The sequence below is a fragment of the Metarhizium brunneum genome, chromosome 2, assembly GCF_013426205.1.
Source record: "Metarhizium brunneum chromosome 2, complete sequence".
Lineage (NCBI taxonomy): Eukaryota > Fungi > Ascomycota > Sordariomycetes > Hypocreales > Clavicipitaceae > Metarhizium > Metarhizium brunneum.
In genome coordinates, this window is record NC_089423.1 from 3,764,766 (window position 1) to 3,787,370 (window position 22,605).

Below are 22,605 nucleotides of genomic sequence, written 5' to 3' on the forward strand. Positions count from 1 at the left end.
GCCTTGGTTTTGGAGGGGACGTTTTTGTAAAGATGGTTCCGTGCGCGTTTGCGTACGTTGGGATGAGAGGTTTGGTACACTGTTATACTTGTGTTTGATAACCGTTGTACCGTGTGTAACGACATGCTGCGTGATAGTTGCCAAATGTTGGCTCGGTAACCTTGCGGCTCAACGTTCCCTGTCATGGTGGAACAAGCACTTGATCAACCCGTGTCTAGTAGTTACAAAACAGGCTACTTTCACCGCTTCCAATCAAAACCCGTGGTGGTGGTGGTGGTGGTGGTGGACCGCCGATCATGTCGGTTCCTGTCAAGCGTCAGCGTCAGGCTTCAGCACAGCACAATGAGGATTCCTGGCTGCTCAGTCAACGGTGATTCGGCCATTCTTTGGTCGGCGCAGTGCCGTGGTCGTCGTCGTTAGCCGGCTGGTTCTCCGCGACACAAATCAACCATTCGGCGCAACCACTGCTGATATCAGCTCATTGTACCCTGTTGGTGAGGCTGCCGATGCACGTTGGATTGCCAAGCTGTTCTTGTATTTTGGGGGCCGCATCATAGTTTGTGGTTCTGTCCCTGGTCGGGCGTCATGACGGCCATTGTGCTGCCGCCTCCAGGGTGACGCAGCTTGCGCTTCTCCGTCGTTCATCACTCAAGCGTCACCTCACCCGTTGTCGATTGATGGGGTTGAAGACGCAGGCTACTTGACAGAGTGCTTCAAACAATGCCTGGAGTCCCGTCATCTCGCAGCTGCGAAGCCTGTCGCAGGGCGAAGAAGAAGGTGAGAGAGACTTTGGGGTTTCGGTAGAGCAACCATTGACTCGGGTTTTTTTCCTCCTGCACAGTGCGACCAAGGCAGACCGTCATGTGGTCGCTGCGTACGGCTCAAGATCCATTGCGTCGGGTCTGGACACCAGCGGTACAAGTTCCACGACGTGTCGATGGCGTTTGCTATTGTCAACAGCCAAGTGAGCAGACGACCGGCTGCCTCGAGCAAAGCAGGCCTCGGCCCCATCACGACAGTCCCAAGCAGCAAGGTCACCATTACCGCCAGCGCGCTGGGGTCTGTCTTGGAGGTGACAGACCCTAGGTATGATGTTTTCGCCTTTGGCTTGTTCATGAGCGAGCTCCCGCGGCGTCTCGGGCACAGCGTCGCTCTGGACGCGTCGACGGCGGCCTTTGTCAGCGCCCTGAAAGATCTGCGCACCAGGCAGCCGACGCCCGATACCATAAGGAAGTACGTGGGAGCCCTGAGTGCCGTGCAGAAGAGCCTGGGGGACGAGAGCACGGCGTACTCGGCCGAGACGCTGTGCGCCGTGTTCTTGGTCATGGCCGCGCAGCCGTGGCTGTCCATGAAGGGCGACCGGCACCCCAGCCACGGCCTGGGCATGTCGCATCTGCTCAAGATGCTGGTTGACAGGCAGCCCCATGATGACTTTTTGCGGACGCTGATGGCATCAGTCACCGTCGTCGTGGTGGGTTGCCGCGTGTGTCCCCCGACAAGCCGGCTCGTGCTAACCGCCGGGCGCAGATACTCGAGAACATATTCAACCCGGCGATTGCGCTGGAGCCTTGGATACACAAGGTGCGTCCGCTGACGAGTCGGGAGGAAGAGGAGGCGGCGTTGAAGCTGGGCCTCAACTTCCGATCCCTGGACATGGGATGGCTCTCGAAGCTGCCTGAGCTCATACGCAACCCGGTCGAGAACAGCGCCACCATCAGGGCCTACTATGAGATGATACAGACCGACTATCCCGGGATAAAGCGCTTCGGGGACAGCGTCATTGAGGCGAGATGCGTTGGGCCGCCGACGTCTCTCCCGCTCCGGGTTGTGCGGGCGCAGACGCAGTTCCACGCCGCGCAGTGCGTCATCCTATCCATCGCCATCGCCTTGAACGCATTCGTGGGCAAGCACTTTGGCCCCGGCGACCTTGCAGCCGCAGAGAGGTATGCCTTTTGCGCCGATGCCATCCAACTTGCGGAGAGGGCTCGGCACCGAAGGCCCCTGGCTGCCGCTCACATTCCGCTGTGTCTCATCGCGGCTTGGCTATCTTCGCGGGATGCCGCGCAGCAGGCGCAGCTGGAGCTTCTGATGGACGAGTACGAGAAAGACTATCATCTGATTGAAATGGTCCGAGGCGCAACGCAGGCCGAGGGGAGAGGGAAAGAGGGCGCGATTCGCACATTCGCCTGCTTTCCGATGCAGACACTGGGCGGGCAGAATGGACCGCCGGGACCAAGGGCTGGCCCCGAAGCTTACTGCGCAGAGTACTGTACTATTCTGTGATGAGACATTGTTGGCTAAAATTACAGGATACATGATGCTTGGGATGCCCGGCATGTAGGTAGTCAGCATCATCACGGCGGCAGGCAGTGGATCGTTGTTCAATATCCCAGTGTCGCATTTGGCTCGTCATCGGAGCTGTTCCAATCTTGCGACAGTGCCCTGATGAGTGGATTCTTTATGTGGCTCACTTCATACACAGGGTACATTTGCTCAGGAGCCTGGCAGTACGCGTGAGTCATGAGAGCCGCAAGCAAGTCCTTGTGTGGCTACGCGGTCCACGAGCCCGACATCTCTGGCTGGAAGGAAGCTCCTCCCATCAACCGCAATCTTACTCTTATGGAATTGGTAATCAGTGACTCCTATACAGAGCCATGGGCCGATGATGGGATTACCGCGCGACCACGCAGCGCTCAGGAGGTATATCGGATGAAGATGATACGCGTCCCGCAACAGGCAGCCTTTTGAAGAGGACGAAGCGTAGTATTCGTATAAACCTGGCTGGACTTGGGCAGAATGGGGCGACGGGTCGTGACAAGAACACGAGTAAGAATTGTAACCCTTTTGCACTCCTGGGGTTCTATCGTCGTCAGATTTCGTTACATGAGTGGATACAAATTGGTCTAAATGTTTGGTTTGAAATTTCGTATACAGTACTAGTAGACTAGCCATGGGAAAAAAGGTTTGTGCAGAAGAGCCAGCTATTCCGACCTCATGGTATTACTTGCTCATATGCTTCTATCTTATAATAGTAGAAAAAAAAAAGAGTCCCCCCATTCCTAATCGTGACGAGAAAACTAGGCACCCTCCGGCTCTGCGGGTATAAACGCAGCCTTCTCGAGAGGAATCTGGGCGACAATCCCGCCAGAGGGACTGCCTGCGTCGACATTCTCCTTTGCCTGCTGGCACGCCTTCATGTAGTTGACCAGCTGCTGGCCATTTCTCCTATATGTCTCGGTCAGCCAACAACGAAAAAAGAGTTCCTTTGCCACGTTTCCGGGCAGGCAGTCAAGTTACTGACGGGTTGATGGCGGCAACCTGGCCGGTCTGGCAGTGCGGCCCGGTGGCGCAGTAGATAAGCCTGGGGTTCAGGTCGTTGACGGGCACGTTGAAGACCATGACGTTCTGGTCGCCCTTGTTGTAGGGGAGGTGTCCGGAGTGGATGGCCAGCGGGTTGGACTTTTGCAGCGGCTGGCAGCCCGAGCCCTCGATGCCCTCGGTGATGGTGTGGTTCCCGCTGCTGAACTGGAACTGGATAACGTCGCCGATAGCGGCGATGATAAAGTTGGGCACGATGAGATCCTGGGGGCCGCCGACTATCACGGTATGGATCTGGTTCGCCTCGCCTGGCGAGATGGTGTTGGTGCGAACTGCATGGGGTGTTAAGTTTGCGCTACTTCCTGGGAGATGGCCCTGGGGTATTTTGATAGTCAGACTTACTTCGCAAGGGTCTGGGTTGCTCATGTGGTGCTGCGATGCCAGACTGGAGTAGGCTGGCTAGAGCCAACAGATACGGGAATGCCTTCATTTTTTCGTTTCGCTTTATGTATTAATGGTGGCGGCCGGCCGGCGGTCTCTCCAAGTGCCCGGCACTTTATCAGGAATGCTGCCCGGTAAGGAATGAAGTAGTTGTGAAGCTCGTCCAGCGAGGTGAAGCGGACAGACGAGCTCAGACTCGGCTCCGGAGGAATGAATGGAAGGCGACCAGTCGCTACTGAAGAAGAGGAAGAGAACCAAAAAAAGAACGTCGTACAGCAGACAGGTATGTTGCTTTCACTTGGGCATGAAATCTCTTTTGTGTCCTGTTCGGAAGCCGAGCACTCGATCGGTTCCGCCGGTTTCACAATATCACGCAACGACATCGTGGCCCAGGTCAGCATCCGATGGGAAATTCGGAACTGCCAAGAAAGGGCCCGTCGTTCTTGACGAGGCGAGGCGAGGTGAGGCGAGGCGAGGCGCATCGTGTTAGTGCGCCATTATTTTTCCACTCGCGAGGAACGGGGGAATATCCCGGGCGAGCGTTTTGCCAGCGTCATGCGCGGCGGCGGCGCAAGGGGGTTTGGGCGGAGAGTCGTAATGATTTGCCGTCTGGTGTTTTGCGCTTGCGGAAACAGAAAACGAAATCTGCAAATGATTGACGGCCCAAAAATAAGGCTTATTGCTAAGCTCATGGCGTAGGGCGGCGGTTCTGGAAAAAGAACGGGCTTGTTGCGGGATGCTCTGAAACAGCCCCAGATTCGCGACACCCAACCTGCTTCAGCCAAGGACGATGTCCCGTCGATACTCCAAAGCCACGTCTCAGAACAGAATACTATGTTTGGGGTGTTGCAACTGCATTCCGATGGTGATGTGGCAACTATACCTGTCGGAAACAGCATTCCGTTCACGTTTATTGCTTATACTGATCATGACGACATTTGACCACGTCTCCTATCAGGAATTTATTTCAAGAAAAAAAAAACCCCCCGGGGAATCAAAGGCGACTCATCCATTTATATCCTCGTGTCGGGAGGCGCCATGGAAAGGCCAAGGCGGTGCTGTTCACGGGCTTCCCCGACTCGGTCGACATGTCCACTTTTGGACCTCACGGAGTAGCTTCTTGTCAGATGAACCTGGTTCAGGGCATCAGCATTTTGTCTTGGCCCAAATGCTGTTTTACCACAAGCGGACATCCGTACTTGATTATGCAGCCCAAGGAGTCGAGTGATCTGGGGCACCAGGGTAGCGCGTCACGCCGAGTGCCTCGCAAGTTTTGTCCCATCTGCAAGGCAGAAGAGAAGGGGTTGGGGACACGCGGTCACGCCGCTTCGTCATCCATCACACCTTTGTAGCTGGCTCTTTGCAATCGTCTGCTGAAATTCATCGTAAACGGACCCGCGCAAGAAGACGGCAGCAACTGCAACGGCGTCTAGTTTGCACGACCCGAGTTATGTAATCCCTTTGTTCCGGCCGAGCACCGAGTGGTCCTATTGTGCAAGGGGCCGGCGGCCCGTCTGACGTCTCCACAATTTCCCGAGTTAAGCCCCGGGGCTTCCGTATTGCCATAATTGGAAGTTTCGCAGACAAAGGCGGCCACTCCGCCCTCCACGGAATAGGTTTGCATTCCCGGGTCTCCTTTTGCTTCAAAATGAATGCATTGCGTATGCCGAACGCAAAAAAAAAAAAAAAAAAAAAAACGAATGGAGAAAGCAAAACAATACCGTAGACAAGTTGCCTGGAACCACTGCTGGCATGTTTTATCGGCACTTGTTGTGACGCGAGCAGTAGTGACGCCCAAATGGTGTGCCGACACGCGCGGGCAACTTGGACAGATATTGGGAGTATGGGATCTCACCATAATAAAAACCTTGCTTGACTTGAGCCTTTAAATATGCACAAGTCGCCGCGACTCAGTCAATCGAGTTCCGCACCCAGACCTCGTAGGAGTTGCCCCCATGCATCATGAGTTACTATCGACTTGGCACTCAACTTTTGCGCGCCCCAGTGAGCCGAGTTGGCGCTTCGGATACTTGCGGCCCGCGGGACAAGGTGAGTGATCCCAAGTGCTGTAATGTGGACCCACAAAGCATCCGATGCAAGCTCCAATCATGGCTTCAAGATGCCTGAAGCCGTGTTGGCAGACCAGTGGTGCTGCTCTGATACCCAAGGCGCAGAGACAAACTGAGGAAAACCCACGCTGCCAATTGAAACTCGGCGATAACCTACTGTCATCAGAAGCCAGTCATGTGATCATCTCGCGTCGGATAATCGGATGATTAGATAATTACCCCTCCTCCAATTTGTTGGGGGCTGTGGAGAACTAGGTTGACGACGTTGCGGAGCCGGCACCTGAGGGAATATAAATGGCCAGCTCCTGCCGTGAGAGGCATTTTTTCTCTCGTCTTTTTCAAAAACTCTTGCCGTTTTTTCTCTTCCAAAACCCCATCAAAACCCCATCAATTGCTCAGCTATTCACCCACCACAGTAGTCCGAGTACGATTGGTACGCCTCCAGCGTCTGAGGAGCCATGATGCCTCTCGCAATGGAACTATCATCAGGTCGAGGTAAAGTGAACCAAGGATGCAACCGGGTGTTCAATCTTATTCCCGCCGTGTCCCGCTCTTGACGCCTCAGCACAAATCGTCCTGCCGCCGAGCCATCAAACATGGTGTCGGTTGGTAAAGAGACGATTTCCTGTGTGTTCGAGTGTTTTGAGACGCGCCACGGCGAGATGATTGATCTGAGAAATACCGGTGAACTTGATCTGGATAATACCAGCGAAAGGATTTGCTTCTTGAAGACTCTTTCTGTAGCCCCCATTCCGAAGACCAACTAACTCCTGTAGCATTCGCTTCGAACCGCCAAAATGTCCACGGATAAGATCACCTTCCTTGCCAACTGGTAGGATTGGACTGTCCCTGGGAGATTGTTTGGCGCACGCATTGACTAATTGCTATTGTAGGCACGCTACGCCTTACCACGCGCCTCTGTACCTTGCTCAGGCCAAGGGATACTTCAAGGATGAAGGCATCAAGGTCGCCTTGCTGGAGCCCAACGACCCTAGTGTGCGTGTGTCATGGTATTCTCATTCATTTCCACGGGACCGCAAAGGGCTAACTGAAAAAAAAGGACGTCACCGAAATCATTGGCACAGGCAAAGTCGACCTTGGCTTCAAGGCCATGATCCACACTCTGGCTGTACGTCTATATTTTCACTCTTTTAGCATCTTCTTCTTTCCGTGTCACAAAGCACAGTATTTTTGACTGTCGGGCTACAGGCCAAGGCTCGTAACTTCCCCGTGCTCTCCATCGGAAGTCTCTTGGACGAACCCTTCACCGGTGTTGTCTACCTCAAGGACTCTGGCATCACAACCGACTTCCGCTCTCTCAAGGGCAAGAGAATCGGCTACGTCGGCGAGTTTGGCAAGATCCAGATCGACGAGCTCACCTCGCACTACGGCCTCACTCCCGCCGACTACACCGCCGTTCGCTGCGGCATGAACGTCTCCAAGGCCATCATCAACGGCGATATTGACGCCGGAATTGGCCTGGAGAACGTCCAGATGGTCGAGCTGGAGGAGTGGCTTGCCAGCCAGGGCCGCGACAAGTCTGACGTCCAAATGCTCCGCATCGACGAGCTGGCCGAGCTCGGCTGTTGCTGCTTCTGCTCCATCCTCTACATTGGAAACGAAAAGTTCATCTCTGAGAACCCGGAAAAGGTCCGCGCCTTCATGCGAGCCGTCAAGAAGGCCACGGACTTTGTTCTCGCCGACCCCCACCAGGCCTGGAAGGAGTACGTCGACTTCAAGCCCGTCATGAACTCCCCGCTCAACTGGAAGATCTTTGAGCGCAGCTACGCCTACTTCTCCCAAGACCTGAAGAATGTCGAGCGCGACTGGGACAAGGTCACCAAGTATGGTCAGAGACTTGGCGTTCTGAGCCCCGACTTCAAGCCCAACTACACCAACGATTTCCTCGGCTGGGGTCTCGAGCCCGACTCTGCCGACCCAACCGGCGACCAGAAGCGCATGGTTGAACTCCAGCGCAATGTTGCCTGCTGCGGCGGCTTCCACCGGCTTCCCCTGACTGCGAAGGCTTAAGAGGCTCGTGTGTTTACTGAAGCTGTATGCAACCAGCTACGAGGACACGCTCATGTACGACGCTCATTTCCCTCATGCAGAGTGATTTCATTCTTGGCAAACCAACTTCAACACGCTCGTTGAGCCACGGGATCAAATACTGTAAAACTGAGTAGTTTGGAAGAATAGTAATAAAATCTCTGAACTGCCTACGAAGTGTGCGCCTGAAACATGGCATTGCTATCTCGTGACATGTATTTACTTGACTGGCTGTATTAGAGGGACTGATAGTTGAAACTGCATGCGGCGGTTCATGATAATCACGCAGGCATCGTCAAGGAATTGAGGTTTCATCCTAGGTAATAGCTCTTATCATTGCTAAACTAATCTAACTAAACCTACCTGAATCGATGTACATCATACAAGCGCCATGCCTTACCGTAAACAAACGTCATAATGTGGTCAACTTGACATCTCTAGGCGCCGACAGCGCCGCTGGTTCGCTGACGAATGGTGTCGGCCATGAGTCTATTCTTGCGCTCCAGCTCCTCGGTGCTGCTATGGTCTTTGAAGACATCGTCCATCTGCTCCAGAGTTTTGCCGTTGGTCTCGGGGACAAAGTAAAAGGTCCACGCGAACGACAAGAAGCAAAAGACGGCGAAAAACACATAGGCCCCGAATCCGGTATTTTGTACCATGGGAGGAGTGATCAAGCCCTGCAGGTGGATTAGCTTCCCCTTGTTGCTACGCGCCGGGATTTTCCAAGTTGCAACTTACGACTATGAAATTGTTAAGCCAGTCTAGGTTGACCGGTGAGTCAGCCCATGCTCAGAAAGGGAGGAGGAGAGGTTCGTGTGTAACACAGCAGACCCGGCGGCAGCACTTACTTGAGCATGTGGAGATGGAAACGCCCTTGGCACGGAGCGAGGAAGGGAAGATCTCGGCCGGCATGGCCCAGGGGACAGGGCCCCAGCTGGCTCCGAACGCGAGCATGTAGAAGAGAAGAAAGGCGACGCTGGTCCAGCCCTCTGCCTTGTGCGCCGGCCAGTTGTTTGAAAACTTGCCGACGAGAACGGCAATGATGAAGTGGGACACAAACATGCCGACGCTCCCGTATAAGAGGATCTTTCGCCTGCCGTATCGGTCGAGAGTCCACAAGCTGGAGATGACGCCGATGAGCTGCGTCACGTTGAGAACGCCAGACATGATGAGCTGCATGTTGTGGTCCAGCCCCATGGTTCCAAACAGCGTCGGCGAATAGTAGATGAGGGCATTGATGCCAACGAACTGGATAGGGTCAGTCTAGAGTCTGGGAGAGTGGGCGGGGGGGAAACAAAGGACGACGTAACCTGTTGGAAGAACATGAGGCCCGCGCCGACATGGGTTCTGCGCCAGCAGCCCCTCTTGAAACAATCCATCCAGGTTGAGAACTCAAGCTTGAGCTTGTTGGCCAGGCCGCCCTTGATGAGATTGGGGTGACGCTCGGCAAGGATGCCCCTTTGGAACCGTGACTCGGTGATGATCTCCATCCATTCCCGCTGCACGCGGGGGTCTGTGGTGGGGAGGCATCGCAGTTTGGCCAAGTTCAAGAGGGCGTCCTCGTCGCGGCCCTTGGAGGCAAGCCATCGTGGGGAAAAGGGGAGGAATATAGCCCCGAACCCGAGGAGCAGGCCCGGGATGATCTGCAGCAAAAAGGGCAGTTGCCACGACCAATGCGAGCCGATGTACTGGGTGCCGTAGGTGATCCAAAAGGAAATGACGATGCCCAGGACGATGCTGAACTCTTCCAGCACCAGCAAGGTGCCGCGTATTTCTGCGGGGGATATTTCGGAAATATACAGAGGCACAACCATGCTCAACCTGGGCCCTCGGACGTCAGCACGAGCGCATAAAAAAGGGGGAGTGACAAAACAAAGACACGGGGGGCACATACATGCCGATGCCGACGCCGCCGATCAAGCGGGCAGTGACGAGCATGGCATAGTCCACAGAAGCTGTCTGGAGCGCCGAGCCGACGGTGAAGATGACGACGGCAATCATGATGGAGTACTTTCGGGAATACATGTCGGCGATCCAGCCCTGGTTCAGGGCTCCTGATGTGCAGTTAGGACCAAGACGCGCCGAGGGTGACGGACAGCAGGTCTCATACCGATGAAGGCGCCGAGGGTGATCATGGCCGTCATGAGCCCCTTGTAGAAGCCGGCGCCGGAAGCTGTGTCGGACACCTCTTCGAATCTCCCGAGAAACTGGTCCATGACGAGAATGACGGAAATGACGCCCTGGCTGCCCCCGAGTTGGTTAGCCTTGTGCAAAAGAGAGGCCAGAGAGGTGTCGGCATACTCATAACCAAAGAGCAGGCCGCCGATGGCACTGAAGGACGCGCAGACTGCGACGTATCGAGAAGCAGCGATGCCCCGGAAGCCTGATATTTCTGTCAGCAAGGACGATTCCCATTACCAACATGCCCTGCAAGCATTGATGATGGGCGTACCGGGGGGGCCGTAAGGCTCTGTCGACAGATACATGACGGCATCAGTCTCCTGGTGCTCGGCCTTGGGGGAGTCGACGGCGACCTTGTCCATGGCCTGCAAGGTGTCGAAGGCAACGAGGTTTGGAAAAAGTCTAGAGTCAAAAAGGAGAAAGAAGAAAGAAAAAGAAGACGAGCTGGGCACGGCCTGGGACTTGGATCAGCCAGTTGGTGAGGAGAGGGGGGATAGAGGGCTCTTTTTAAAATGTCAAGTCTGGTCCCGATGTCCATGTTGGAACTTGGCGGTTGCGACAGCAGAGTCTAGACGCTGTCGGCGCGCCAGCCAATGCCCACGCTGTTATTTGACGGGCAATGCGCCCAGAGCACACTAGCTGGCACTTGACGAAGATTTGAGCCAGTGCTTGGCTAAGTAGTTGGGACTCGGGAGGGGCCCCATGGGGGAATAATCTGCATCCGTCTGTTTCTGGATTCGGCTGGTTTCTGTGGGGGAACAAGGTTGGAGGCTGACATCAATTGACAGTCAATCCCCGCAGTCTTGATGGTTTGATGTGCAGACACGCTGGCTCTGTCTCCAGTCCGTTTCGTGCCAAGGACGTGCAAGGACATGGGGCGTTCCAGAGGAAAGGCAGGAGCGGTCAAGTGAGTGCGGCGGTATTGTACTCCGTACTCCGTCCTCCGTAATAGTACAAGCAAAGTCCTAGTACTGATGCGTGTCTGCATTCAATGGTGCCTGGCAACTTGCCATGGCCCATCGGCAATCTATGACCAAGGCCTGCGTGGCTGCAGGCGGCCTGGCGGCTTCGGGGACCCTGGCCCCCCCTGGCATTAAACTCAGTGGCTGCATGTGGCTTCCATGCGCCGAGGAGAGTTTTCTAGAAGCCCTCGGAGCACCAGACAGCGGAAGCACTCGAGCGCTCCATGTTGCGCCGAGGCGTGGCCGTGGTTTCTGTCACCAGGTCCAAAAGGCAGATGCTGTCTCTCTCCCGCCGCGATGCTCGATGATGAGCCTCGGAGACTTGTGCCACCAAGTCATGGCGAAGCAACGACATTATTCAACAGCGGCAAGTCGGAAACATAGCCCAGGCCAATGGTGCGTCAGTGGTGGTGTTTTCCTGGTCCGGCGGCCACTTCTCTTCCGGGTTAGGCCGCCGGTGGCTGTTGCCACTGCCGAGCCCGATGGCTGCCGGTTGTTGCCTCCTAGAGGGGTCGCGGCGGCGGCGACGAATGCCCCAAGAAGCTAGCGCCGGCGGCCACAGCTCCCCTGTCTTGTTCCCTTAAACGTTCAACAGGTTTTGACTTGCATGACAACGCATTCTGGGGAAAGGCCCGTCATCATTTTGTTGTCTTTATTTTGACCATCCAATCGGTTTAGTCGTAATTGCGCTTTTTTTTAAAGAAAAAAAAACCTTCTCAATATACAGAGGAGAATCTGGCAGCAGTTCCACACCTTTGTGGCTCGGCAGAAGCACAGCTGGAAGGCAATCCCGCCGGTTAATGACGATTGAATGTCTGACGAATGGAACATGTTGGTCTGCGTCAATCATGTCAATAACCGACAAAGTGGCCTTCGCAACCGACTGCCGAGACGGTCATTGGTTTCGGCACGGAGAAGCATGCGAGCTCTGAGACGAACCTGTACGGAACTTGTGCGCGGCCGTCAAGTCCAATTGGTTCTTGTTTCGAGAAGTAAGCACAAAACGATGACGAGGTAGCATTACATCCAAATGCCTGCGTTGGCTAGGCTTGCGGCCTTGTTTTTTCCCTTGAAGATATAAAATAGACCGCGTGGTTCGGTTAACTCAGGTGTAGCTGGTAGGACAACTGATACTACTACCACTTTTTATATTGCCAAGCATTAGCCCCTAGGTTTTCTTCTTTCATTCTTTTGCCTTGTTCTGGCCTTCCCAAGACATGAACAACTGTGATTCCGACACGTCATCGACCGCGAAACTCAAATCTGTGCCTGCAGACAAACAAGCCCAATACAAGCTGCGTCTTCCCCGGTACGAGGAGGCATGCACATGTCTGGCAGAAACCGGCTTGGGCTAAAACGCAAGTCTTAACCGCACAAGTTGGCCGGGGAGACTTGCCTTTTTGCCATGATTGCGAGCGGCTATTGCATATCTAGTATTAGCAGCCATCAATGCGAAGCAAAGTCCTCGTTTTCCAGAAATATGCTCTGGGCGGCGTTTCTCGTCACTCGCGTGGCGGTTGCAGTTCAATGTTGGCTGCGCCCCCGACGAGACGCGCCCAGGCCCAAATGGTGCATATGTGGCGTCAAGGGCCACTGATGGGTCTGGTGCGTGTGCGCTCACAGCATGTGCATGTGGCCTTCAATGTTCCACGTCCCCCGGACGCTCCATGATGCCCCCTCATCGCTGCCCCATGGAGCCCCATGAAGCCCCAATTTTACCCCAGCCAGGGTTTACTGTTTGCTTGTTTGGGTCCGACGACGGCTGTGGTCAGGGACAACTCCGTGTCAGACATGGACTGGGCCGTCCAACAGAAACTCACGACGCCGGTCGACGTCCTTGCATCCGCCATCTCCATCAGGGTGGGTTCGTGCATTGCTTCTGCATTGCATTGCCATCAATCGGATTCGTCACAGCACACTCGTGGGAACGGATCGGGGAAAAGCCCATGGGGAGGGTGCGAAGCGTCCTGGTGCGGTGAATAAAAGTCGAACCCAACCGACTGCGCAGAACAACATCGTCACCTCTTGCCGCCACAATAGTAAAGTAATTCTCCTCTCGCTCTTCCAATCGTGTCCTTTTGGCATCCGAGCATCTCAACTGAACAACTTCCCCCCCCTATTGCAGCATACAACAATGCCTCCCCAAAAGCTCAAAATTGGCGTCGCCGGTCTCGGACGCATGGGCAAGCGACATGCCCTCAACTTCTTCCAGTCGGTCCCTCGAGCGGAGCTTGTTGCCGTCTCTACACCAGATGCGCAGGAGCGGGAATGGGCCGAGGAACATTTGGCCCCCTCCGGAGTTCGTGTCTACGACGACTACGATGATATGCTGAAGCAAAACGGTCTCGAGGCCGTCTGCATCGCCTCAGCTACGGCCGTCCACGCGCCGCAGGCCATCGCCGCCATTGCGGCCGGCAAACATGTCCTCTGCGAGAAGCCTCTGGCCACCTCTGCTGAAGTGGTAAGCACACGGCTGTTCTACTCGCTGCAAGGCCCCAAGGAACACACACGTATCCAACAGGATGGTGCTAATGGTTTCAGTCGCAAACAGTTGTTGACGCTGCCGCCCGGCGGCCCGACCTCAAAGTCATGTGCGGCTTCTCCCGGCGATTCGACGACAGCTACCGCGACGCCCATGCCAAGATGAAGGCCGGGCTCATCGGACGGCCGTCTGTTTTCCGAAGCCAGACCTGCGACATGCTTGACCCTTCTGGATTCTTCGTCGCGTATGCCCAGTACAGCGGCGGCATCTTTGTCGACTGCTCCATCCACGACATTGACCTGGCACTGTGGTTCTTTGGCGAGGACGGCGAGAGCAAGGTCAAGTCTGTCAGTGCCGTGGGCATCACCGCCGTCGAGCCCGACCTGCGCAAGTACAACGACCGCGACAACGCCGTCGGCCTGATTGAGTTTGTCGACGGCCGCATCGTGTACCTCTACTGCTCCAGGATGATGGCCGCGGGCCAAGAGGACACGACCGAGATCATCGGCACCAAGGGCAAGATTGGCGTAAACACGATCCCCACGGCGAACCTAGTCCGCGTCTACGAGCCCAATGGCATCAGGCACGAGGTTCCCAAGACGTACTGGGATCGATTCAAGAATGCCTTCAACACAGAGGCCAATGAGTTCACCGCCTGCTGCTTGGACGACACCGAGGTGCCCGTCAAGCTGGCAACCGCAGTGGCTGCCGTAAAGATTGGCGCGGCTCTGCAGGAGTCGATGATTTCTGGTGACAAGATTTGGTTTAATAAAGAAGGCGAGCGTGTTGAGCGATCACAGCTGTAATGACGACTCTGTCTCGACTCTCGACTCTCGATTGTGTTTGGGTTGCGCAAAGTATTCACATCTGGTGCATTTTATTATTCTCTCTTCTGTTGACATGAAACGAGAAGATACACAATAGAGGAATAAGGTCTTGAGAGCAATGTAAAATCAGCCATCGTGGTGAACCTGTGAGTCATGTCGGGCTTTCCAATTTCCAACCTGGAATGATTAGGAGCAAAATGGTAGCTCAAATCCCGTCTTGGATCAATAAGCCACATGGCACAGCATTAATGTCTTGCTCATTTACCATTGGCGCATTGAGGTTTCTGGACCCACCTACCTCTAGGTACGCAGTACGGGTCGTCGTCCCAGGACTGCTTACCTAAGTACATACATAATAAGTACTTGCCAACGAACTAGCTACATCTAGTAGGTTCCATCCAAAGTCCTAGTATTGACGGAATAAACTGCGGTGTCATGGCGATCCTTCATGGCAACCCTCCACCCTTTAATGTTAAACCAAAAGTCCCTGTCACAGGAACAACACACTTGCCTAGTTCATCATGTGTGCTCCGCATGCCGCGTTGGAGCGACATTGGATCGATTGCTACTTCGTTTGGAGCGGGGAACTCGGATCACAAGGCGCATAAATGTAGATACAGACCGTTGATTTCGTTCCACGGAAAGATGGAATCAGCCTCCTAGAATGGGAGTGTCCTTACGCATAGGACCAAGCTTGGAGCTCGACGTTCATGGAGTTGCTCGTACATAAAGCCCTTTCCCCCCTCCTGAGCAGCTTTCTAACGGCCTCTAGGCTTGGTAGCCTTCTTGCCAGCCAAGAGCTTCGCGAAATACACGAGAAGTTGAGAAATTCCTACATCTGAAAAGCCCATAATGTGGTCCAGCTCACATCATGTGCTGGCGACAGCGGTTGCGGCACTCTGGGTGCAAACCTCTCATGCGGCAGCTCCGTCTGGCGATCCGTTCAGAGTAATCGACCCTCAGCATTGGGTGAATCCCGACAACATGACATGTGCGGACTACAAGGCTCCCCCCGGGACTCAATGGAACGACCCATCCAAGAACGGCCAAGAGAGGAACTTCAATATTGCGCTGGTCACGGTCGACTACAGCGACTTGAACTTCACCATCACAGGGCCGCCAAACTCGACTATTTTCGGCACGCCGTCAGCCGATGCAGCCAACATTCCCCGCGAGGACGTGCCTGTTTGGTACCGCGATTTCCTGAACAAGCCGGGACAGCTCAACCGGGGCCACACTCTCCATGAGTACTGGATGGAGGATTCCCACGGCCGATACGGCGTGGACCTGACAGCCTTTGGACCGTACCGAATGCCCCATCTATCATACCAGTACGGCATCAGCGACATGAACCCAGGTGCCTGTCTGCCCGGCAAAGAGTGCTCGCTCGATATCCGAGACGGCGCACTAAGCCTCTGGAGAGAGGACGTGGGAAATTCAACAGCGAGCAAGTACGAGCTCGTGTTCATCTTGACTGCCGGACAAGACGAGTCGTCCACATGGCAGGAGTTTGGGGAAATGAAGTTCAACAGCAAAGAGGACGTCCCGGACGCATTTGGTCCTCCAAAGACGACGGGAAATGCCACGCTGCCCAACTACGCCGCGACTAGATATGTGCCCTGGACGTCGTGGGCCGCAGCCGCGAGCGTTTGGCCCTACGCCGAACCCAGTTTGTCCTCGTCTGTCCAGTGCGAGAGTTCGGGAATGGCAACGTTTGCCCACGAGCTGAGCCACCTGCTGTATATTTCGGACAACTACAACAACCCGTACGGAACGCCGCTCCGACGGACCTTCACGGGGCCGTGGTCGATGATGTCCAGGGGCTCGTTCAACGGGCCCGGCGGCCCTCACGCCCGGTGGCACGTACCCCCGGTGCAGGGATCGTCCATGGGATCCCTCCACACGGTCCGAGACAAGCTCCAGATCGGTCTCATTGATGAAGCGAGCATTGTCAACATCTCCAGGGAGAGCCTCCAGACGACGGGTCCGCTGGTCACCACCGTCACGGCGAGGTCGGTCAAGGCGGACCGTATCGGCGTACGCGTCCACCTCGGCACCGACATGTCCCCCGCGTGCGACGTCGGCAAAGACCTGTACTGCGACGGGGGCGGCTACGACAACTACGACGTGGAAGTGGTGGACAGGATGGGAGCGGATTCGTTCCAGGCCGACGCCGGCGTCATGATTAGCAAGACCAAGAACAGCGACTCGTCGGAGCCCTTCCAATGGACCATTGACGCGAATCCCCAAGACATCAAGCTGACAGACTTTGTACGTCCCAACGGCACGGAGGCGATGGTTACGATGGGCGACTACAGGCAGCTTCTGGATGCGCTCTTCCACGCTGGCACGCGCTCGGGGAGCAAAGCCGAGTACAAGGATGAGGCGAACGGTCTTCATTTTTATATTCTTGAAAAGATCCGTGACGCATCCGGCGTCTTGTCATATACCGTCGGTGCACGGGCTCTTAACAGCACTAGCAAGAGCAGGTTCGGCGTCAGGCTGGGCGAGGGTCGTCCGGAACCGAGCGGGAATACGCCCACGGGCAAGGGTATATTCTGCTCCTTTGACCTCGTCAACGATGGGAAATACACCCAAGAATCTGATGTTACTTCCGCGCTGGAGCCGCACGTGGGCTTCGACATATATCGTCTCCAGGCCGAGGTCAAGGGTAAGGGGTGGCGAACTGAGGTCCCCAACGCATTGGTGGCCGCCAAATTTGGAGAGACAGTGGTTGCCAACATCGCCGTTGGTGCGACGGCGAATGCGGACGATGTTGGCGTGGTCACGTTGACGGTGACGTCTGAGTCTGATCCGGAGGCCAGGACGACGGCGACTTGCGAGGTACGCAAGGCTTGAGTCGGAGAGGGTCAACATGGCGAGGTGAACAAAGGTTTGGTAGCGAGCTGATACGGAATGCTGAGTTGCACCATAAATCAAATGGCAATTAAATTCATGAATCCCTCTAAATGTATTGGACTCTAGTACTTGTACAACAGAAACTCGTGTCTAATCCTGTATTCATACACGCTATGCGCTTCCCCTGCTGCTGCTTGCTGCGGTGCGCGACTCATGGTCTCTCAAAGTCATCAGAGCAACTTCATCTAAATCCGAAACCTCAACGGCATATGACTTGTGATACGCTATCTGATTGCCGACGGGGCTCGATCGGTTCTGCCAGTCGTCGACCCCAGACGTTGCCGTAGCGCTAGGACCTAAGCCTGCACTTCGATTATTCTTTTCGGATGGTCGATTGTTGCTGCTGTCGTATCCAGCGTAGCTACGCGCCGTCGAGCCACCGAGAGTTGGGAATAGGCGTACAAGTAGAAGCCTGAACGAGGGTAGACAGACACACCAAATGCCCACGTTAACTTCTATAGTTGACCACAGCCCAACTTCGAAAAAGTCCCACGTGGGGTTCAAGGAGTCGGTGCCGAATTTGACGAGAGATCGGAGTCTGAGAATACTGACGACGGTCACACTGAAAGGAGTCAGTAATCCGCGTTGTCACAACGTGAAGGCGGGCGGGGCCACTTACAATGTACCCAGCATAAACATGGCGGCAACGCTGATCTTCTTCTTCCAGTGCATCTTCAAGCCCTTGAGTTGCCACATGGGGATAGCGAGCATCCAGACGTCTATGGCGATACCAATGCCTGCGTTTGACCAGGCGATGACGTTGATATCCATGCACTTTCCACTATGCTCTTGGTCCCACTTTGTCCAAAAGTAACTTATAGGAGAGCATGTGAAGATGCCGACGAAGACAAAAACGATGCCGTAAACAACCGTGAACGCAGCGGTGCCCCAGAGGAGCCGTCGCACAGCTGGTGCCGGGAAGATGCGCAGGAAAAATAGCAACAATGACAACTTGACCAATGCGATTTCGAAAAAATAGAGAACTTCCATAATGTAGAAGAATTTCCCAAAGTTGTACAGCTGATCAAAGTTGAGGGTCCATGCATCCTGTCCAATTCCATTAACACCAACGCCGTATGCGTTGATAATGGTTGAAGGTGAACCGCAGATGACGGTGGCGAGAGCAAACCAATCATCCCACCAAAAGGTCTGTTTCGCCCATAGCTTAAAGGCGAATCTCTGAAATATGAAGAGACCAGATATCACTCCGAGAACGTCCGACACTCGAATATAGGCAGCATTCTTGTCTCGGATGGGTGCATTGCAGCCCTCGCTTGTGAGTTTCTTGACCGCTGTAAAGTAGGAGTTAGTTGAGACTAGAATACAGCCAACGAAAACATATCCGGGTTGTCCGGGTGTTCAGCATATGAGAATAACATACTCAACGCTTCCTTCGCCGTACAGCTCTCCATAATACAGGCGGTTGCAGTCTCCAGCAGCACTTGATCAGAGCAAATGCACTTCTGATCAGTCAAGCTGCATTTTGTTTGTGTCAATGCTCCACCAAAGCATTTTGCCTGTCATTTTCTGTGTTAGCAGATGTCTGGTTTGTAGTGCATGAGAGAAGAGGGAGGGAAGGCGAGGTAGGTTTAGTTTGTCATACCGCGCATGCTGGAAGTTTTGTTATTACAGATGTCAATGAAGACGATGAATCGGACTCGCCGGCCACTGTTGGGATAGTCGACGCAAAGAGCAAAGCGAGCCCCCCTGATAACTTCATGTTGAGCCTAGTTGTTACCTTGCAAGGTAGAAGATGACTTGGCAGTAGTCAACAAGGTTGTTGGAACTATCTGAGAGGGTGACAGGGGATGAGTTGGATATATATCAATTTCTTCGAGGGACCGGGATTTCGAACCACCCCACGCCCAATGAACCAGTGGCGTCCAAGATACAATGACTTCCCGTTGCCGCTCGCTGCGGGCTGGCCCCGAGATTCAGACGGAGTGTACTGAACCAAGTGGGTTGAGGCGTCAAATCTTCCGCAGGGGCATCACACTAAGTTTGTGCTGCTTTTGCTACTTGTGCTGTTGTGGCGTCCCTTCCCAGATGTTCGGCTCGACTGTGCCATATCCGAGCCCGATCCTAGCCTCAGTCCCATATTTCGGGCTGGGCTATTCCAGAAAAGAAAAAAGTGCGGCCCGTGGGAAGCCAGACACTGCCGGGCGATGAATGAGCATGGATCTCGACTCGTCCCAACATGTGCGAGTTCTCGGATATCCTGCCAATCCATGTCCACAATGGCAGCGGGCGGCTGTGCGCTCGGCTACCAGGATGCGGACTATATCGGACGGTAGATACGAGATTTAGTACGAGGTTTTGAGAACGGATATTGGGGATATAGGATCTTGAGATGATCTAGGGGAGCTTATTCTCCCTTGGCGCTAAACTCTTCTTCGGCATTTGGACTGGACTTGGGACCGATTCAGGCAAACACTGGACCCACTCTCGGGGAATCGAAGAGATCCAAGGCATTGTTGTTCCATGTGGTCGGAAACATTATGAGAAGACTGGCGACACAGTTTCGACGTAGCTTTCGTGTTCCATGTTCCATCTCCCGTTGAAGGGTCCGGTACGGCCATGCTTCAACGTGGCCTTCCTGTCGCATCACTAATGCAGGGCCCTCGTGGCAAGAAACAATGGCATCCTGCTGCTGATCTCCCTGACATGTGTAAACGAATGCGCCTGTTGAAGTCGGCGAGAACGCATTGTGGTGCCTAGTGGACCTAGCGGCTCTCTAGCGCTCTCTGGCGTGAAGGGCGATGTCCAAGAGCGAGGCATTTTAACGTGGCCGGGATTAAGACGTAAGTCACTTGTTGGGGTGCATCCGAAGATTGGTGCCGGGAGTCCGAATGGGAGTATTTGGAATGTCGCGTTGGTTGCTGAGAGAATGACTCTCAAAGTTTCCAGTCTGTGTTCAAAATGCCGGGGACTACTTGCACGTCGTTACTCCGCGCTCCGAACTCCGCAAAGCAGTTGGCCTGTGCAGCAACATTCTGAACGTGGGTCGCGCCTGCCCGTTATAGGATGACAGCGCCCCGAGCGTCACCATCTAATGGTTATCCGTAGCGTTCGGCGAACCTATCCAGAGGTTGACAGATTTCTTCGCCAAAACAACCGTGGGAGAAGCCGTTTCGGCCGGCGTCGACCTTTCAACCCATCTTCCCACGCTTCGAGATCTTTGGATAGCGACTGTCCAGGAGAGCACTGACACCCTCGATAGCCTGCAGTCCGAGAACAGGCGACATCACATGCCCCAGACTCCCGGAGGACCAGGACGAGCGTCGAGGTCCAACCACTTCAACTGCCCCAGCGTGACACCCACCGGTCACCGTGAATACTACATTGCGCACTGACAGCACCCGTATGGTCAAAGATCCAGTCTTCACCAAATTCCCATCTTTCTTCTCCGAGTGGACGCAGATAAGGGCGATTTGACATCTATGTAGCACGGGTCGCCCCATATCTAGCTCTGGTCCTGGTCATTGACGACACTGATGAAATGAACCTCGAGCTTTGGCCACAGGCTTACCAGACTGACTCGATCTTAGATGGTATTATCAATCATCTAATCAGCTTCCTCCCGTCACACATGATATTCAACATTACGACTGCCACCCACGGCCATTCTCAACCCCACGGGCCACAATTGCATTGACACGGCCAACACACTTCTCAACCAGCCACGTGCAATGATGAAAAAATTTATATATTGTGGAATAATTGCCACCCTACGATGAAACCCTTCACCACGAAAGTAAATTGAACTATGTACACAGTTGCCGGAATGTCCGGCCAGCTAACGTGCACCCTTGTGCTGTCTACTCGACAAAGACTTGCTTTTCCTTCTTGAGTTTCTCAACAAACTCAATCGGGACCTTGAGCGCCTGAGACACAACATCCGGAGGTGTAAGAGCAAGCCATTGAGTGAGGGGAATGTCGGCAACGCGGTCAGATTTGTAAATCTCAATCCAAATCAGATCTTCAGTCTTGGAGGTGTTTTCGATGTAATGTCTGGATTAGCGTTAGCCCGTCGACGCTCCTCGCAAGAATACCGCCATTAAAGGGCGAAACCCTTACCCAGAATTGTCAGGGAAGACAGCAGTATCGCCAGCTCTGAAATCAAAGGTTCTGGCATTGGCGTTGCCAATGAATGCAGTGGCTCTGGCCGTCCCTTGATGAAAGTATAGCCATTCCTCAGCCTGTAGTCTGTAGTGTTAGCAGTGAACTGGGATAGCTGATGCAGGGGTAAGTTATACATTGGGGTGCCAGTGGAGTTCTCGCAGGCCACCTGGCTTGAGGGTCACAAATGTCGCCGCAATCGTCTTGGAAATCGGGAAATTCGTCGAGTCAATCTTGCGGAACACACCTCCCTGGCCTCCAATCTTCTCAGCGGGGTGCTCCAAGGTACGGTAAACAAACGAGCTATTTCCCGATGCAACCGGAGTAACAGCACCAGTGACATTCTTCTCGCTGACGGTGGCGTTCAGGATGTATGGGTTAGGGGTAGGGATGTTATCGAAGACGGATTCAGGGACTCCAAAATTCTTGGCCAAAATATCCTTAGGGGTATGGGCCAGCCAGTCATCGATATTGAACGTGGTTCTGCAGTCAAGTCAGTGGAAGTGCGTCAGTCATACTTGTACCTGGATTTGCGTACCCAACTTTGTCGAAATCGCCCTCATCAAAGACGAGGAGGAACTCGTTCTCATCTTCAAGACCCTGTACGGTATGGGCGACACCCTTGGGGAAGTACCAGATGTCACCATAGTTCAACTCTTCAGCCTGATATTTGCCGTTTTCGTCGACTGCAGAGACAAGGACGCGGCCTGTGTATACAAATCCCCATTCAGCCTAAAGTGTAGTTTGTAAGCACAACACTATGGGTTGGGTTGATGGACGAACAACTTACAACTCGGTGCCAGTGAAGTTCTCTGATTGCGCCCTTTTTCAAGTGCTGTTGTGCGCCAGATATATCGTGACTCTGAGGCAGATCCTGAACAACCTGCTCTCGCACCCAACCACCCTTGAGGATTCTGGTCTTAGAGTCGGAGAAGCTCCACTTCAGGTTTGGAACAATTCCATTGTCTGTCGACTGCCGGCCCAGGTTGTCGGGGTTCTGCAAGTCAAGCTCATGGTTGGTGCCACCTGGGCCACGGTCAGGTTGACGGAACGCTCAAGTTCAACAGCTTGCAACAAACTAACCGCTGATAGGACCTCCCTTGCCAGTCTTGCTAATCGGGAGACCTTGGGCAAACTTGTCTTCATCTCTGCTCTCCAATCGAGGCGCAGCCAGTGCAGAGGCGGCGAGGTACGAGGCTACAAGAGCCGTTACAGAGGTAAACTTCATAGCTAATGAT

General features: G+C 54.2%; 8 protein-coding genes across 8 annotated transcripts; 4 read left to right on the forward strand and 4 right to left on the reverse strand.

Annotated features, from left to right (window-relative positions):
• Positions 1-937: 937 nt before the first annotated feature.
• Positions 938-2,283, forward strand: G6M90_00g040890 (uncharacterized protein; the record flags this gene model as incomplete). The annotated part of the gene is made up of 2 exons (XM_014691950.1): positions 938-1,471; positions 1,528-2,283. 2 exons carry the CDS (start codon positions 938-940, stop codon positions 2,281-2,283), a joined length of 1,290 nt encoding a protein of 429 aa, XP_014547436.1.
• A 794-nt stretch (positions 2,284-3,077) lies between these two features.
• G6M90_00g040900 (uncharacterized protein) lies at positions 3,078-3,808 on the reverse strand (the record flags this gene model as incomplete). Its single annotated transcript, XM_014691951.1, has 3 exons — positions 3,078-3,225; positions 3,302-3,650; positions 3,721-3,808. The coding sequence occupies 3 exons, from the start codon at positions 3,806-3,808 to the stop codon at positions 3,078-3,080; spliced, it is 585 nt and encodes a 194-aa protein (XP_014547437.1).
• Positions 3,809-6,625: 2,817 nt separating this feature from the next.
• nmt1 (4-amino-5-hydroxymethyl-2-methylpyrimidine phosphate synthase) lies at positions 6,626-7,859 on the forward strand (the record flags this gene model as incomplete). Its single annotated transcript, XM_014691952.1, has 4 exons — positions 6,626-6,660; positions 6,722-6,824; positions 6,889-6,957; positions 7,038-7,859. The coding sequence occupies 4 exons, from the start codon at positions 6,626-6,628 to the stop codon at positions 7,857-7,859; spliced, it is 1,029 nt and encodes a 342-aa protein (XP_014547438.1).
• A 455-nt stretch (positions 7,860-8,314) lies between these two features.
• Positions 8,315-10,420, reverse strand: G6M90_00g040920 (uncharacterized protein; the record flags this gene model as incomplete). The annotated part of the gene is made up of 7 exons (XM_014691953.1): positions 8,315-8,554; positions 8,616-8,638; positions 8,726-9,125; positions 9,188-9,698; positions 9,772-9,931; positions 9,988-10,260; positions 10,330-10,420. 7 exons carry the CDS (start codon positions 10,418-10,420, stop codon positions 8,315-8,317), a joined length of 1,698 nt encoding a protein of 565 aa, XP_014547439.1.
• Positions 10,421-13,154: 2,734 nt separating this feature from the next.
• Positions 13,155-14,308, forward strand: iolX (scyllo-inositol 2-dehydrogenase; the record flags this gene model as incomplete). The annotated part of the gene is made up of 2 exons (XM_014691954.1): positions 13,155-13,481; positions 13,562-14,308. 2 exons carry the CDS (start codon positions 13,155-13,157, stop codon positions 14,306-14,308), a joined length of 1,074 nt encoding a protein of 357 aa, XP_014547440.1.
• Positions 14,309-15,181: 873 nt separating this feature from the next.
• Positions 15,182-17,188, forward strand: G6M90_00g040940 (uncharacterized protein; the record flags this gene model as incomplete). The annotated part of the gene is made up of 1 exon (XM_014691955.1): positions 15,182-17,188. One exon carries the CDS (start codon positions 15,182-15,184, stop codon positions 17,186-17,188), a length of 2,007 nt encoding a protein of 668 aa, XP_014547441.1.
• Positions 17,189-17,359: 171 nt separating this feature from the next.
• On the reverse strand, positions 17,360-18,968 carry SAT4_2 (Satratoxin biosynthesis SC1 cluster protein 4; the record flags this gene model as incomplete). The annotated part of the gene is made up of 4 exons (XM_014691956.2): positions 17,360-17,810; positions 17,868-18,540; positions 18,630-18,765; positions 18,852-18,968. The coding sequence occupies 4 exons, from the start codon at positions 18,966-18,968 to the stop codon at positions 17,360-17,362; spliced, it is 1,377 nt and encodes a 458-aa protein (XP_014547442.2).
• Positions 18,969-21,066: 2,098 nt separating this feature from the next.
• G6M90_00g040960 (uncharacterized protein) lies at positions 21,067-22,595 on the reverse strand (the record flags this gene model as incomplete). The annotated part of the gene is made up of 6 exons (XM_014691957.1): positions 21,067-21,259; positions 21,326-21,447; positions 21,505-21,850; positions 21,906-22,099; positions 22,158-22,393; positions 22,451-22,595. The coding sequence occupies 6 exons, from the start codon at positions 22,593-22,595 to the stop codon at positions 21,067-21,069; spliced, it is 1,236 nt and encodes a 411-aa protein (XP_014547443.1).
• Between the last annotated feature and the right edge of the window lie 10 nt (positions 22,596-22,605).